General features: G+C 43.5%; 1 protein-coding gene across 4 annotated transcripts in view; it reads right to left on the reverse strand.

Annotated features, from left to right (window-relative positions):
- Positions 1–12,794: 12,794 nt before the first annotated feature.
- TNPO1 (transportin 1) overlaps positions 12,795–17,069 on the reverse strand; it is a 78,059-nt gene continuing 73,784 nt past the window's right edge. For 3 of the 4 annotated variants that reach the window (XM_058656406.1, XM_004586159.3, XM_058656405.1), the window contains 3 exons: positions 16,744–16,818; positions 15,912–16,054; positions 12,795–14,432 (listed from right to left, as the gene is read on the reverse strand). In XM_058656406.1, coding sequence (XP_058512389.1) covers positions 15,947–16,054; positions 16,744–16,818 — 183 coding nt within the window. In that variant the 3' untranslated portion in view covers positions 12,795–14,432; positions 15,912–15,946. Of the gene's footprint in view, positions 14,433–15,911; positions 16,055–16,743; positions 16,819–17,069 lie in introns of those variants that run through there. The other variant, XR_009244362.1, reaches the window with a different exon arrangement.

Genomic DNA, 17,069 nt, shown 5'->3' on the forward strand with positions numbered 1-17,069 from the left:
CCCCAAGTCAGAGCAATTCAACAACAAAATCATAGCATAAAATTATAACCCCCAAAATAAAAATCACTCATTGGGGCCAGTTTGGTGACTAGCATGGTAATCTGCCTAGCAGCGTCAGCTTTCCATCCGGGCACTGGTTTCCCATCCAGCTCCCTGCTTATGGCCTGGGAAAGCAGTGGACAATAACCCAAAGCCTTGGGACCTGCACCCACGTGGGAGACCCAGAAGAAGCTCCTGGCTCCTGGCTTCAGATCAGCTCAGCTCTGGCTGTTCGTCACTTTGGGCCTGATCCAGCAGATGCAAGATCTTACTCTCTGTCTCTCTTTCTCTCTCTGTAAAATTTGCATTTCAAATAAAAAGCTGAAAAAAGTCTTTATAGAAAATGAAGCAAAACCACACCTAGGAGTCTACACTGATACAAATGATTAGTTGACACCTAAGAGAGAAGGGGCAGGTCTTCCTGAGACAGAAATTACAGGTGATCTAGGGAGGTAATCCCCCCTTCCGGGAGGTCACGTCTGGTTCCTGTCCACGTGAGCCTGGGCTGGAATTAATGACTCACTTTCCAAGAGTGTAGCAAAGAAAGTGAAAGGGAGATACCGCAGCAAGGGCTGGGCTGGGCTGGCAGCCAGACTGTCACAGTCCCCGGAGAATCCCTTCAGGAGTAAGTGGTACCCATGTCACAGTGTTCTCCCGCCCAATTTGTAACTCCTGCCTAGTCATGAGAAAACAGCACACAATCCCAAAGGGAGGAAAATTCTACAAAATGCCAAGATCATTGAAACTGTCAAGACTGTGAGAAGTCTTGAGAAACTGTCGATATTGGAATAGGCTAATGATTCTTCATTGAGGATCTTTATTTCCAATTCCCAAAGGAAAGGTACTTTTTGGGGGGTGTTTTATTAAATTTCATTTTTTTAAGAGTTTATTCATTATATTACAGCCAGATATACAGAGAGGAGGAGAGACAGAGAGGAAGATCTTCGCACACGACATAGGTGATAGAGGGCTAATATCCAGAATATACAAAGAGCTACAAAACAACCAAAATGTCAAAACAAACAAGCCACTCAAGAAATGGGCACGGGAAATGGGCAGACACTTCACAAAGGAACAAACCCAAATGGCAAATAAACATATGAAAAAATGCTCAAGTTCCCTGGCAATAAGGGAAATCCAAATTAAAACATCAATGAGGTACCACCTAACGCCAGTAAGACTGGCCCACATGAATAAAAGCACCAACAACACTTGTTGGCGAGGTTGCGGGGAAAAGGGAACCCTACTCCACTGCTGGTGGGGCTGCAGGTTGGTACAGCCTCTATGGAAATCAGTATGGAGAATATTCAAACAACTCAAATTCAACATACCGTATGATCCAGCAATAGCACTCCTAGGAATATATCCAGAACACTTGTTCTATGAGAAACCAACATGTACTCCTATGTTCATAGCAGCACAATCAGTAATTGCAAAAACATGGAAACAACCAAAATGCCCATCAACAGAGGATTGGATAAGAAAGCTATGGTTCATCTACTCCATGGAATACTACTCAGCTATTAAAAAAAACAAAATGCAGTTCTTTGTGGCCAAATGGGCCAAACTGGAAACCATAATGCTAAGGGAAATGAGCCAATCCCAAAAGGTTAAATACCACATGTTTGCCTTAATTTAAGATGATATGATGTTATGTATAACATGTTATGTTTTGAATGTTATATGTTGTGTATAAACTAAAATTGAAGTATAGGTGAGGTGGTCACAGAAGGTGGCTGGGAACCCGCATTTACTTTTAACATATTGGTTACTCATTACTATGTCAATTAATTCCATAATGATGTAAATTTTTGCTGATGGTATGTTGGAGCTTTCAATTGACTGGGATGATACTCTGCTGGCTCTGTCATCAGACCAGAGAGGGTATACCTAAGAAACCGTTGAACTTGACGGGACAATAAGATGCTGGACTCTATGTTTGGTATACGCTTGCAATGGGGAAATCTCAACTGAACTTGAGCTGTGGTTATGCAATAAGGTGGAGGAATCCACCATGGTGGGAGGGTTTGGGGAGGGGTGGGGAGAACCCAAGTATCTATGTAACTGTGTCACATAATACAATGTAATTACTGAAGTTAAATAATAAATAATTAAAAAAAAAAAAAAAAAAAAAGAGTTTATTCATTATATTACAGCCAGATATACAGAGAGGAGGAGAGACAGAGAGGAAGATCTTCCGTCCGATGATTCACTCCTCAAGTGAGCCGCAACGGGCCGATGCGCGCCAATCCGAAGCCGGGAACCTGGAACCTCTTCCGGGTCTCCCACGCGGGTGCAGTGTCCCAATGCATTGGGCCGTCCTCAACTGCTTTCCCAGGCCACAAGCAGGGAGCTGGATGGGAAGTGGAGCTGCCGGGATTAGAACCGGCACCCATATGGGATCCACGCTGCCGGGCCCAAATTTCATTTTTGATGATGTTTACATAGGTGATTAGGGTGGGAAGTGTTGAGGATCAGGGGAAAGTGAGCCCATTGTTTCTATTTTTTTTCCTCTTCTTCCTGTATCTGGGTTAAGGAGGGAGAGGAGTGGAGAAGTTGTACCCAGCCTCCCGACACCATCAAGTACCCAGGGATGGGCAACAGCCACAAGGTATCATCCCAGGGTCCCCAGGGTGGAGCATCCTCCGAGGGCTCTGCTCAAGCGGTTTTGATAGGTCTGAGATGCTGTCGATCTCAAAGATACAAGGATGAGGAAATCCTTCCAAGGTCCACTGGCTGACATAGTTCACCCAGAGTCTCCATTCACCCAGATAGTTGCTGTCAACGCTTGGCTGGGATAGCTGTCCAATTTGTTCTGCCCTCCTTCCTGTGCTGTGGTACCACATGTCCTCTGCAGGTCTCAATGGGACTGCCATATCCTCCATGTGCATCTGAGCATGCCGTCCACTGCTCCGCCTAAGCCACTGAGGAGGCCAGTTCTGATATATGCACTCCACTGTCAGACCAGAGTCTGTGATTCTCCCCAGGGTTGGAGTTCTGAGTCCAGCGGTTCATCTGGGGGACCCTCAAAGAAATCTTGACTGAGGTGATCCCAGACCTGGCCCTTGTGTGTGCTTGCCGGTAAGGGGTCCGGCTCTGTCTGTCCCCACACCAGCCTACGCACACACTGGTAGTTGCAATTGCTGGTTCAGTTCTGTCTCCAGCACCATCTCTTATGTAAACCTTTGAGTGCTGCAGCACAGTCTAACCAGCCCACCACATAGTTGGCCCTCATGTACACCAGTGGGAACTGCAGCCTAGTTTCTCCTCTCCTAACCACTGGGTCTGAGCCTCCTTACTTACCTGCAAGTATAGTGTGGCCTTGTGGATGAGAGTCCGCAGAAGCCATTCCTCACCTGCAATATTCTCCCTCAGTGGTCCTCCCTCCCACACATCTCCTTCCCTCCTTTCCCCTTCCCTGGGAAATCCATAGTTCCTGTGCCCAAGGTTCCCCAGCCCAGCCTTCCAGAGCCCACTCTTCCAGTGGGGTGGAGTATTGTTCTGGAACTCTGCCTGTCCACCAGGGTCCCAAGGGCCTGGCGCATGTGCTGGCCTGGGACCTTGCCCTTTTACACACTCAAGATCCAAGCTTCAAAATTCCCCAAACCCGGTGCACCAGCCCACCAGGCCAGGCTTGCTAAATTAGGCCTTTCCCTTCCTATCCTGCCAGGGACCAAACATGTGGGGAAATCCCCAAGCCAGGTCTCCCTGCCTGGACGTGAGCCCCAGGTCCCCTCACACTCTGGCCGGCGCCATCCCCCAGACTTCCTGCAAGCCCACATCCCTAGACCCCCCGCTAGCCTGCCTTCCGCCCTGGCACAAAAGGCTACTGCCGTGCCCTCTGGGCCAACACCAAGTGTCTTGATCTGAAAAATAAAATGGGGGGAGATGATGGCAGATTGTGTGGGGAGGAAAGGCCCCTTGGGGCAGGTACTTTCGCTTGTGGGGGAGGAGTACCCAGGGACCAGCCAGTTCAGGCATGGCAAAGGGACAGTACACGGGCCTGGGGCCTTCCTCTTTGCATGCCCGAGGAGCAGAGGGGCCAAGGCTGGAGAAGTTATGATCAGTCAACGTTGGGATCACAAGAAATCGACATCCAAAAGCTGAATAAATCTGAATGTCAACAGGCTTTTGGGTTTCCCAGGAGCGGCTTTCTAAAATGTTTATAGGTTTTCCTGAACAATTCAATAGATCTGTTTCTACTGGGATACCCATTCAAAGTGAAATACAGAGCTACAGGACATTAATGTCCAACCACAAAGAATACAGAATACCATCTGGTGTAGGTAGGCAATGGATTATGCTAACAGTAAATGAGTTTTATTAACAACCAACTCTACCGCTATTTGACTTATATATTGACTTCCGGCAGATTAAAAAAGTTTTCAGGAAGCAGCTCTTCCTTATCAGCACTGCAAATGAGATCAAATCGGTGGCTTCAAAAGACGAGCATAAGCAGCAACATAACATGAAATTCCTTGTGACAATAACACAGCTGGAATAGCAATTCCCATTGGGTAGCCATGGGCGTGGCTGGGCCCAGCCAAAGACCCAGGAAATGACTCCATGTGGGTCATGGACAGGGCAGGCAGGAGCAGGGCCAGGCTGGGGTCAGGACAATTCATTCCTTTCCTTCCAGAAACTGCAAGGCAGCATCAGGTAAAGAACAGGGGTTCGGGCTGGGGGGAGCGTGGTGCCCCTGAGTGGATGCTAACCTGATCACCGTCTTGCTTCTTTCCCATCCCCTCCCTGGACCAGATCGGAGCGTGGGAAGATCCTCTCCATGCTGCCAGGCCTGGGATCGCAGGTGGTGGCCCGGTGCACCGCCAGCCTGACAGGACCAAGAACGCGCACACGGGTGTGTGGGTGCATACTTGGTTCCCACCTTGGCTCCGCTGCCCAGTGCACTTGCTTGCTTTTCGGTGAAGTAGGAATTAACAGCATTGACCTTAGAAGCTGCCCGGAAGACAAGCTAACACACATTAAGCACGTAGACATCCTTCATTCAACAAATATTTATTGACTGTCTGCTTCGTCTCGGGAATTTCCCAGGGCACTGCAGACACTTGGGCAAAGACCCTGGCCTTCTGAGTTCACATAAACTCTTTATCATCGTTACCGTCAGAAGGAACTCTGAGGCCCCTGTGAGGCCCACACACAGCAAGGCTTCACCTGGAAGCTTGGAAGCAATGCTCAACCTTATATCCTGTCTGGATGAAAACCTTACATTTGGTCTTTAGGAAATATCCTCACCCTGCACGCCGCAGAGAATACTATTATTTAAAAACTGCTCTGAATAAAACCACTGTCAGGGTTATCTTCCTACACTGTCAATCTGACATGAGCCTAGAGTGTAGAAATCAGCTGATGATACGGATCTGCCTTGCTTCCTACAAAGTGCTGCAGTCAGCGTTTATCCAGGTAACTGGCTCCCTCTAGTGGAGGCAGTTTCACGGATGCATTTTTGGTTCCTTTTCTGCCAAGTTCTCAGGAACTGGTGTCTGCTGAGCTTGCTTTTTAAAATTTATTTATTTATTGCCACATTAATGTACATAAAGCTATTTCAGCACTATTTGTCTATGGGCTGTTGTGGGTTAAGCAGTTAGGAAATGAGTTTAGGTCAAAGAAGCTGTAACAGGTGCGCATTGCTTAAAAGTCACCCCACCATGGACTGCATATATGTACGGTGCTGGCCCGACTGTGTCAGCTTAGGTAGCTTTCAACCAACCACGCCCGCCACTTTGAATTAATCACACCCTTATTTCTCTTAATGACTTGTGAAGTGTAGCCTTAACCCCTGCTCACCTGATCCCCCTGCCCCAATTTTTTTTTTTTTGGTGAAAGGACCTACCAAGTTTCCGAAACTGTCCTGTAAACTTTCTCTTAAAGACACTGAACTGAGAGGCAGAGAGTTTCCATCTTCCAATTGACTTCCCAAAAGGCTGCAATGACTGGAGCTGGGACGGATGGAAGCAGCGAGGGTGACCCAAGTCCTTGAGCTGTGGCCCGCTGCTTTCCCAGGCACATCAGCAGGGAGCTGTATTAGAAGTGAGGAAGCCCAGAATCCAAAATGGTGCTTGCACGGGACGCAGCAAGTGCTCAACTTGCTAGGCCCACACCACTGGCCACAAGTCTTACATAAAACCAGGGGCTCCAGCTGTCAGCTGGGATACCCACTTCGCATGTGCCAAGTGCAGGTAGTCTGTTTCTGACTCAGCCTTCTGCTTATGTGCCTGGGGAGGCAGCGGAAGATGGTCCCAAGTATTTGGGTTCCTGTTACCCAGGTGTGAGATTCATCTGGAAGTTTTTGGTGCCCAGATCCAAGCTGTTTGTCATTCTCCAGCCCTCAGATGACTTTGGTTTTGTGGGTTGAAACATCAGGCTTGGTGGCTAAGTCCCTGTCTTGGATGTGGTGGGATCTCACATGGGTGCCGATTTGTGTCGCAGCTCCCTGCTTGTGGCCTGGGAAAGCAGTTGAGGATGGCGCAAAGCCTTGGGACCCCGCAGCTCCAGAAGGAGACCCAGAAGCTCCTGGCCTCGGACCAGCTCAGCTGCAGCTGTTGACGATCACTTGGGGAGTGAAGCAGTGGATGGAAGATCTTTCTCTCTCCTTTTTTCCAATAAAACAACAAGCAAAAACCTTTAAAAAAATTCGTTTTCTATCTTCAGCCAGGTTATCACCTCTGAACCCTCTCATGCTGTTTCTTAAAGCTAATGGCTGAACCCAAAGGGCCAAAAGGCCAAAGATGCATCTACCTAGATTCTTACCTCACAGTGCACATCCAGTGCTGAGCTTGCAGGCTTACCCTGAAACACGCCCTGGCCTCCTTTCTGCCTTCATCACTGTTGCCCTGCTGATCTCTCGCTACCTTCCCAGTTAGCTGTCTGCCTCGCTTTGGGCGTTCCAGCTCGTCCGTTACTTATGTAACACATCAAGCTTTCCTATCCCATGGCATTTGTCCTTGCTGGCTTCTCCCACAACAATCTCAGACAACTGTAGACTCGATCTCACATCTCTGCACCCTGATTCTCTTGTAGCTTCTCCCCCACAGTCCATCTGAACCAGTGAGATTCCTGCAGGGACATCATCTTCGGCTGCTTCTCATGGCACTCGTGAGCAGGCAGCTGTCTCCCTGTGAGACAACAGCAGCCTGCAATGCAAGACTGGAAATTATCGACCATGCCATATGGAGGCACAGGTTCACATCGTCCACGTGGAACATTACATGATCACACCAACAGTGCACCTTGGCACAACTTCCACTGGCCACATGACTCCACCCACCTGGTCTTGACCTGACATGTCCACTAGGAAACCACTACACATGCATACATGCCTTGGGAACCTCATTACAACCTTCTGTGAAAGATTAGACCTAATTTCTTGTTAGTCCAACAGTAAGGAATCTGAACTGAGCACAGAGAATACGGCTCCGATGGGACTGGATATTTCCTGACAGTCTGGATGCAACATACCTACTAGAGTGTCCAATAATCATTGCCTATCTGTATGCTAATGACTCAGGAAGTTGTGTTGCACCTTCAAGCTGATTCACAAGCCATCTAAATGAACACTAGAGACACTGCAACCTGGTCTTACACTTCACAGGTTGACAAAGATTCAGCATCACAGATGAGTCAGTTCCAGGCACTTCCTTTATTCAACTGTTCAGTCGAGAAAATCCAGACTTGGCCCTGTGTAGCCCCAGTGGATGTCTCTGTAATCATTCCTAAGCACACGAGACGGGAGTTGTTGGAACCAGATCACTGTCTTGCAGGTGAAAACGCCCGTCGGCTTTAGAAACCAGAAAGCCAGCCTTGTTCATTTACCAAGGCAGCTCAATTGTTCAAATGAGGAAAAAGACCCTTTACCTAACAGGACTTTTAGTTTCTTTAAACGTTAATGACTGTCAGCTTCAAGCACAATTTCTGATTGTAGCAGCAAATTAAAACCTTGAATAATTAGTGTTTTGTACAGAATTGAACTTTCTTCTATATCCTAAGCCTGAACTCTGGAATCTGAAACTCTCTCTTGAAGATGTGTTTTAGGACATGATACCCAGGTTCCATTTTTTCCCTTTCCTCAAAAACAACTGAAGTATCTCAAACTTCTTACACACAGGTAACCGAGGGGAAGAGATCCAAGCCTCACTTATTTTAAGCAGGTTTTTGGGGTGTACTAGTTTGTCCCTAGGCCCTTTTCTGTTCTAAATCTTAAGTAAACTAAACTTTTGGTGATGTGTATGTCTACTGGAGTATTGATTAATACATTCAATTAGTAACATGCAACTATATTAATGGATTACAACCTGAGGAATACTGTTTAAGTGTCTGAAGGGTGAAGGGAAGGCCCTACAGGACAAACACGAAGCACAGCCATGCAGTCCGCCCTGACGTCAGCGTTCCGTATTGGTAACTTCACCTGGAATGTTCCTTTTGCCAAGCAGTATTCTCCCCACTCTCAAACAGCTGCAGGTAAAACTGATTGTTTAGAAATTTCAACATAGAGAAAAATAGGTTTCACCACCCTATACAAATAAGAAAATGCTCAATTAAAAAAGACGTTAAATAGTAAGAACGCTCTATTGTGTAAGCTAAGGGAAAAACAAACAAAAAGTCCAAACTAGACAAAAACAAAACAGAACAAACAAAAAACCAAAACCAAACCAAAAGACCTAAATGACCCAAAATAGGGGAGGGTTGTGAACCAAGGTCATTTCCTTTTAGTAAAAATCAGAGTGCAACATCTATAGTTAAACAACTTTATTAACAGAGTCAAGCAGTGATTAACATTCACATCTATTATGTCACATCATACAAATGTAAATACAAAATTACTACAGTACAATATATATTCTCTGCATGATCCAAAATATTTGGTGGCCCCAAAAAACTCTCTTTAAAAGTCAGCAGCTTATCAAAAATTAAAACCGTATTCTATTTAAAATGAAGATCTGTTAGCACAGAGTTAGAAGGAGTATCAATTTAGTACATTTTGAGAAGTTGCAGGAAGATCTGTTTGAAGGACACATTCTAACATAGTGTGGCAGGTACAGGAAAACATCAGATTTAAAGCTTTTAAGCATAACTCATACAACCTAAGTTGTCAGCAGAAAGATCCAGTTATTTATAACTAAAGCTAACACTACTGAATTATTGCACCCACTGTTGACATGAACAGCCGAACTGCTTCAGATATGAAGTCATTTACCACGTTTACATGTCTCTTCTCATCAGATAAACTATTAAGTAAAATTAATTCTACAGTATTGCCTAATGATTACCTCCATGAAGTCACCCACACTCTGTCTGCTTACACATTCACAAAGAAAAACAAAATGAAGCTGGGAAGTACAGCAGGACCCCTTCAGGAGGCCCCTGTCGGGAGGGGCCCCGGACTGCCTTTCAGGCTAACCAAAACACACAGACAGGCATTCAGAGAGCTAGCTGGAGTGGCTCCTACTATACACCAACAAAAACTGTAATACAAAGAAACCTACTGGTCTTCTAATTAGCAACAGATTACCTTGGCAAACAGATTTGGCTTGGCAAACAGATTTTTTTCATGTGTTAAAAGGTGACAAAAAAAATCATCACTTTCGCTTTCCTCAAAATCACGCACATATTCTGTCATAATGCATCTCTAAAAAACAAAACCACAACACATTCTAAGGATACAAGCCGTAAAAAAGTTGCTGTAACTTAAATGTTTAAGAAACTAAAACCTAAAAAATAGGTGTACTAATTAGACATAAAGATGATGTACATTGAAGTAATGCCAATGTGGAGCAAAGCTGTCCTTGACTGTCTGCAGGTGCATGTAACTAACCTTGACGTAAAGATTCGGGAGACAGGAGCCGTCTCCATGGCTGTTACGCTGTGAAACGCACTGTTGGCGCACAGAGCCACTGCATGGTGTCACTACCAGCTAACACTGTGGGCACAGCCTGTCCTTGGGATTCTCCCGGGTCCTCGACCACCCCGGACCAGCTGGCACGGCTTCAATGCCAGCACTTCACAGTAAAAGTACCAGCAGTTAGTGTCTGCTACCCAATCCCTGTATTATTTGCAAAAATAACTCCATAAGCCAAGCCGTGTTTTTCACTACTACCAAAGGAAGGATTTGCACTACAGCTACGCATGAGGCGTCCTTCTCTTGGGAAGAATGTTTTTGCACCATTATCTGTTAAATACATTCAATATGAATAATATAGATTAACTTTATGAAGCTAAAAACCATTTTCCTCATGGCAAAAGAACTTATGTTTACACTACAGAGTTTAAGACACAGTTTTATCCTGGCATTTCAGCTATGCGGAACAGCTTTACAGAGTAGAGACAAATTTGCATTTTGCTGTTTTGAAGATTCGGAGAAAAGGGAGGATCAAATTTAACTCGCTTTCACACAAACCCGCATGCAAAAGATTTGTCAGAGGAGGTTTTACACCACCCTTGCCTGCTAGAATAATTGGGGGAAAAAAAAAACTAAATAAAAACAAAACCAAAGAAATAGACCAAATGGGAAGATTCTCAATGAAAGTCGTTGAAAAACATATGAGGACCCTTTATAGCATGTCACCAAACCAAACTGCCGAGAGCAGTCACCTGAGACAAAACGAGCATCTCGATATTTTACAATGGAGTAGACAAAGCATTAAGAGGAAAGTTGAAATTATTCTAAAATATACATCTGATTCTATTTTACAATATATGCAATTTAAGCAATTCAGATCAATGAAAAAGTCTTAACCAAAAAAATCACAGTGTTTATATCAATATGTTACTTACAAAACGTATGCTACTTGTTTTGTTTGTAATATGTAATGGCTTGGTTAAGTGTTTTCAAACCTAGTCTGAAATCTACTTGCTTAGTAACAAAATCAAGTAGCAATAACGCAAAGCATCAGAACTGGCTCTCGAAGACTATTTACATGTTGATTATTTGGGAAACAACCAACCAAAAATATAAAAGTGATTTTTTTAATACAATATGCAGTCACTGAAGAGATCAGACAATACAAAAAGCAACATCCTTTCCTGAACAAATGAAAATCTGTGGTGCTAGGTTCACCTGCTAATGGACTGTAACACGGAACTGCCAAACGTGCATTTAAATTACATTAAAAATACACTTTCTGTTTCCAACTTAGGTTGATCAGCAGCTTTTGTTCTGTTAGAATCCTTCAAAGAGAGAAGCTCAAACAGGGAAAAGAAGGCATATATCAAACAGTAAACACGGACCTCCTGAGGTTCCTACAACATAAAAAGATTCAAGTAGAAAATCTCCGTCCCCAGCAGCGGCTGGCTGTGCAGTTGAGCACAGCAACAGCACTCAGCACTTAGTGTGTGAGGAGCAGCTGCAGGAAGCCGTGCCCGAAGCCTGCCGAGAGCCAGGAACACTGCAACGTCACCAAGACAAACCCACCATCAAGGACGCTCAGGCAACACTCAGAACTAGTGAGACTACACGCCAACTCAGCTGCGGTTTATATATATATATATATGTATATATATAATATTTATCCCATGATGGATTAGGTCTTCTCAGAACAGTAAATGCTAAATCAAAGCTTACCTCAAAAGAGAACTTAAAATGGCCTCTGCCAACTCCTGTGCTACACTATGTCATCTGCAACACACATTAGGGAGAAACGATACCCTCAAGGGGGAACACACACATACAAAGCCAGCCCAAGCTCAGGTTGCCAGGAGTATGTACTTACTTTTATGTTCTTTTAAATTATTTCCCTTAAAATTTAGTATTTTTAGTATTAAACTGACTGCAAAGTCGGGCACATTGTCATTAAACATCTGCCTCACTTCACAATATTGCTTTCAGTCAACACAGGTCCAGATGCATGGAGTCAGTTCTTTTCATGTATGTTTTCTACTGTGACCATCAGAGAGGAAATGGTTACTTGTTTCCATTTAAAATATTCACTACCTATTCCAGGATATTAATCTCCCATACTAAATCCTAACAAAATATCTGAAATACTATCCAGCATTACTACAACTTAAGGTTAAAACAGCTACCACACACTGAGATAGTAAAGACTGAACTTTGAGCTCCCAGCAATGTTAACTGAACCACAAAGCAAAATGCCACATCCCTTTCTGAATCCAATTTATAACTTTAAATAAACTGGGCATTACAAAATGATTTTGTTTCAGGCTCTACCGACTGAAATTTGCAAAGCCAAAGGAAAGGAAAGAAGATGAAAGAACATATTAAAGAAATGAAACCACACATACACACACACACATACACACACACACACACCTTTCTGCATGCTACCATGCACTTGGACTTTTTGGAAACAGTATTTATAAACCCACACACAGAGCTCAGACTTGAGTGCAATGGGTGCGTCATTCAAAACTTTGAGAGAACAGAACCATGCAAAGAGGAGCAACTGCTTATAAAAATGGTTATCCAGGGTTTATTACGCAATGCAAAGGTGACAAACTAAAACATAAAAAGGCTGTTATGGCTTAACATTTTTTTTGTTGTTGTTGCAGATTAAATATGCAGCATTGAAAAATGGAAAGGTGTGGCTTCATCTCTGACCAGCAGAGTTAAAAAAAAAAAAAAAAAAAAAAGACAATCTCTCCATTTTTCCTTCATCATGGGATACACTGCACAGGCAATCCAAACTAAAAAAGATCTGCGCTTTCACATGGACACAAGGTCAAGTGTACCAGTTAGGTTTTCACATTCACAGTATATAAGAAAATACACATGGAAGGAAAAGTAAAGGGTTAACTTAACAAGGATTTATTCACAGGAATACATGTAAGTAGAGAAAAATAACAGAAAAGCTAAACAAATGAAATGAAGAGGCTCCAAAGCGACTGGCACTCTGTAGCTTTGAACTTGCACCCCGTGTGCTTATGCCTAGGGCACAGAGGGCCGCCAACATGCGCCAATACAGTGTAGGAACCCTGCATTACATCCATGAACCGAAACACATCTTCAAGATCATGCTTTGACCAAACAAACAAAAAAGAAAACAACAACCAAAAAGAAAGCTTAGAAGGCAATGTTGAATGGGAATAAACATTGAAACATAGCAATCAGGTTTTTTTTCAACTTCTACAAATTGTCTTTCTTATGTGCCAACTAACATTTATGCAGCCTCTTACAGATCTTTGACCATGTGATTTGAATTTGAGAATTTTTGATAAAATCACTAGTAGCATATAACCATGCAGAAAGCACATCACACTGACAGTACATAGGCAAGATTTTGCACAGTATATCAGCTTTCCACATTGTGCAGGTTACACACGATACAATATCAATCTTATTCCTAACAGATCCTAAAAAAGGTATTTCAAGGCCTAGCTGTAAACTACAGTACTTTATATATCTATAATCTTAATAAAAATAAAACCCACAAATCTTATGAAGGAATTTTAAATGCAGGGCTAACTTGAATTGGTAAACTGTAGCACAAACTGGCGCAACATAGGTAAATGAATACCAGTGTCACGGATGCAAGCATGCTACTCCCCACTAGTTTTCGTTACTTTCAAGCACTATGAGCCAGAAGGCATGCCTGAACCTTAAACTGCACTTTAAAGTCTTGGCCTAGAAATTAAATCTAATCAAGTACAACCATCAAATTATATCCACTACATTAATGTTTTAATGCAAAAGTAAGATGACAGATTTGAGGCTGGTACGCCCAACCCCACTTATTCCCCCTCTCTCCCTGCCCACCCCACAAAGTTAAAAGGAGTGACTCATTTGGCATTTCTCAGGGTGTTTCACTGTTTAAATTTCTTTTGCTTTATTTCCAACCTTTTTTTTTTTCTTTCTGGGGTACCTTAAATTGTAACTTCCAAGAACCGGTATCTACTGCGGGAAGGCAAGCCGATTCTAACACTATTAGCTTCGTCTGTGTAGTTCTGTATCAGCATGCAAAATGAGGCCCCACCACGTGGGAAAATTTATATAAAAACCTTCAACTTAAAAGAAAAAGCTCCTTTACTGTTTGTAACCCCCGTTCTTAGGTTTCCTTTATTGTGCGCTATAAAATTTTTCCTCTTTCTTATCCCTATGCGTCATTTATATGGTTCTTGTTTGGTACAATTCCCCATCATTTTCCAGAATGTACTGTTTTGTGAGTAGACTGAATAGATTTGTTTTTGCTTCTTCGCATCCAGTGCAGAGTTGTAATTGGAGACAGATTTCCACCCACAAAGGCTCCAGATGTTAAAACGTTTCCCAACATCGACTTAATACAGTGACGGCAACACCTCCCTCCCGCCCCTCCCAGTAGGGTGGGGATTGTACTGTGTCCCCTACTGGTTTACCCTTCCCCCCGTAAAGGGTAACATTTTCCCTGGGTGCAGAGGCTCCCTCAGAGTCTCCAAGACCGAAGGACCTGTAAGAAAAAGAACAACATCAATTTTATCTTTAACAGCTGCTTCTCTTTAAAATGAAACACCGCTGGATGAACTGCCTAGACTCACTCATTACAAGTGAGCTGTGTCCTTTTACGGTCCCGCACTGCCACTTGTATCAGACAGGGGAAGAGACACCCAGGGAGGACACTGAGCAGCACACAGCCCTCAGCAGAGATGAACCGTGCCCCATGCGATGCCAGTTAGTCTGCCAGTTTACTGTTAACTGCTGCTAGGTAAGAAATAGGGACGAAGAAACCTTTCCAAGCTTAAAATCTAGTTCCTGGTAAATAAGCAAACAACAGTTCCAAAGGCAAGGGCAATTCAACCTGGAACACACTGAGTACACTCATTCAGTGCATCTCCTGGCTTCCAGTCAGTTATGTTTTCACTTCAGTTCAAAGCTTAAAGAAGCTTGTCATAACCCTGACTTAACATTCCTACTCTTACTGAGCCAACTTACTATACCAGGCAATGTACCAAGTTCTGGCATGCAAGACAGTACAGAACTTCATCTGTAACTTCAGTCAATGAGAGAACCGAAGCTGAGAGTTCAGAATTATTAGCTCCACGTAAGGACACAAAATCTCAAAGACCAAGAGTCCACTTGGACTTTGCCTTCTATCAGCTGTTTAAACATACTCAATCTTTCACTAATTATTTTAAAGCACAGGGCAGGTTCTCAGTAAGATACCTGCAAAGAATGAGTGTTAACGACTATGGGGGGCAGGAAGGAAGGACGGGATTGTGACACAGCACGTTAAATTGCCACTTGCAGTGCCTGCATCCCATGTGGGGGCCACTCCTGGTCCTGGCTGCTCTGCTTTCAGCTGCCTGGTTATGTATTTGAAAAAGAATGGAAGACAGCCCAAGTGCTTGGGTGCCTGCACCACTGTAGGGACTTGGATGGATAGCTCCCAGTTCCTGGGTTTTGCCTGGTCCAGCCCCGGCCACTATAGCCTCTTGGAAGCAAACCAGTAGATGCAACAACTTTTTCTCTCTCCCTAATAACTATGCTTTTTAAACAGACAAACTAGTTAGCTTGCCAAACAAATCTTACAACAAACAAAGGGGACGGGGTGGGGTAGGGAAGAATTAGCTATACAGCCAAAACTTTTACCTCTACTTGAATTTTCCTTAAAGGCCTCTAAATGTATACTTAAAAAGTCAACCATGTTTTACTCAAAGTTCTTTTAAAATAAATTAATAAACTAGCTGAAGCAGTGCCAGAAAATCCAGCCAGCGTACCAACCTGGATTTCTATCTAGGATTCAAATGGGTCATTCATTTTATCTTGCTTACTAGTTCATTAAAAAAAAAAAAAAGTTTTCAATTAAGCAATTTTAAAACCTAGGGTAGTATCATGCTGCTGTTGTTCAACCCCCATAGGAAACAAAGGCTTTTAATGTGACTGAGCATTGCTAGCCTACTGTGAAAACTTCAAACTCCTTGCCACTTACCCCTAGTTTTGGGATTGCAGCTGCAGTGTATTCAATTAAACACCATAAAACGCCGCCAGACGGTCTTTTAGGGGAAGAGGAAACTGGTCAGAGAAACGCCTCCAATTTTCATCCCCAACTTGATTTTTAAATCCATGAAGGATCTGTAAAGAACGAACAATGATGACCTTCTCAGTAATAAAAAGGAAAACCTCGGGTCTGCACAGCTTATGAAATCGATCACCACGGATCTGGTCAACTCTGATCAAAGTTGTGGTTCTCACTTGTTACTTGCTATGATTCCATAATTAGCTTAATCACGTCACAGCAAGTGTTTACACTCTGCTTTGACAAAGTCAGCAGCCTTCCACCTTTTACTAAAGAGAAACCAACGTAAAAAAACGTATGAAATTCACCAAAGTAATTTCCATGTCAAGTTTTTAAAGTGCTTTGGATCCACTGTTAAAATCCGATTCACTCATTTTAACATTGGCTGAAATGCATAACTGCTTCATTTTTAAATCTGTTACAGCCGAGAGTATGTACCAAAGCGAAGAACTACACCAGTTCCATTTCCGTGACAATGGGACTTCTCCATTCCTCAGCTTCGGGCCACACCCACACAGCCATCTCTCCTACATGGAGTGGGAAGTGTGGCTCAGAAGGACTGCGTACAGGACAGGTGTCAAGGCACACGCCCTCCCGATCACGGCTGCAACCGTGAAAAGCTCTTCACCCAGAGTCCAAGCACTGACCGGAAGAGCCCAACTCTCATGCAAAGTGTACAAATAATCTAAGCTTCCAACTACGACTTTAATAGTCACAAGATCGGGTACCATAAAGACTTAATTACCTTACAGAACATGTCTCTGAGGTCATCTTTTGGGTTAATCCATGATGCAACAGCATCACAAAAAAATATAAAATCCTATGAACAAACAAGACAGACATCTTAGATTGGTGCTAATTTGTCAAACCCAGCAAAATCTGCATGTACACCTCAAGAGTTCATGCTGCAACAGAACCCTAGCCTTTTTTTTAAAAACACCAAACATTTGAAATCGACCATGCTCATAAACAACCTAACAGCAGACTACCAAAGAATCATTATACTCCATTCTTTCGTTTTTACTGAGATTTAATGTCTTCATTATTTTACTTAACAAGACCAAAGCAACA

This window comes from Ochotona princeps, chromosome 28, assembly GCF_030435755.1.
Source record: "Ochotona princeps isolate mOchPri1 chromosome 28, mOchPri1.hap1, whole genome shotgun sequence".
Taxonomy (NCBI): domain Eukaryota; kingdom Metazoa; phylum Chordata; class Mammalia; order Lagomorpha; family Ochotonidae; genus Ochotona; species Ochotona princeps.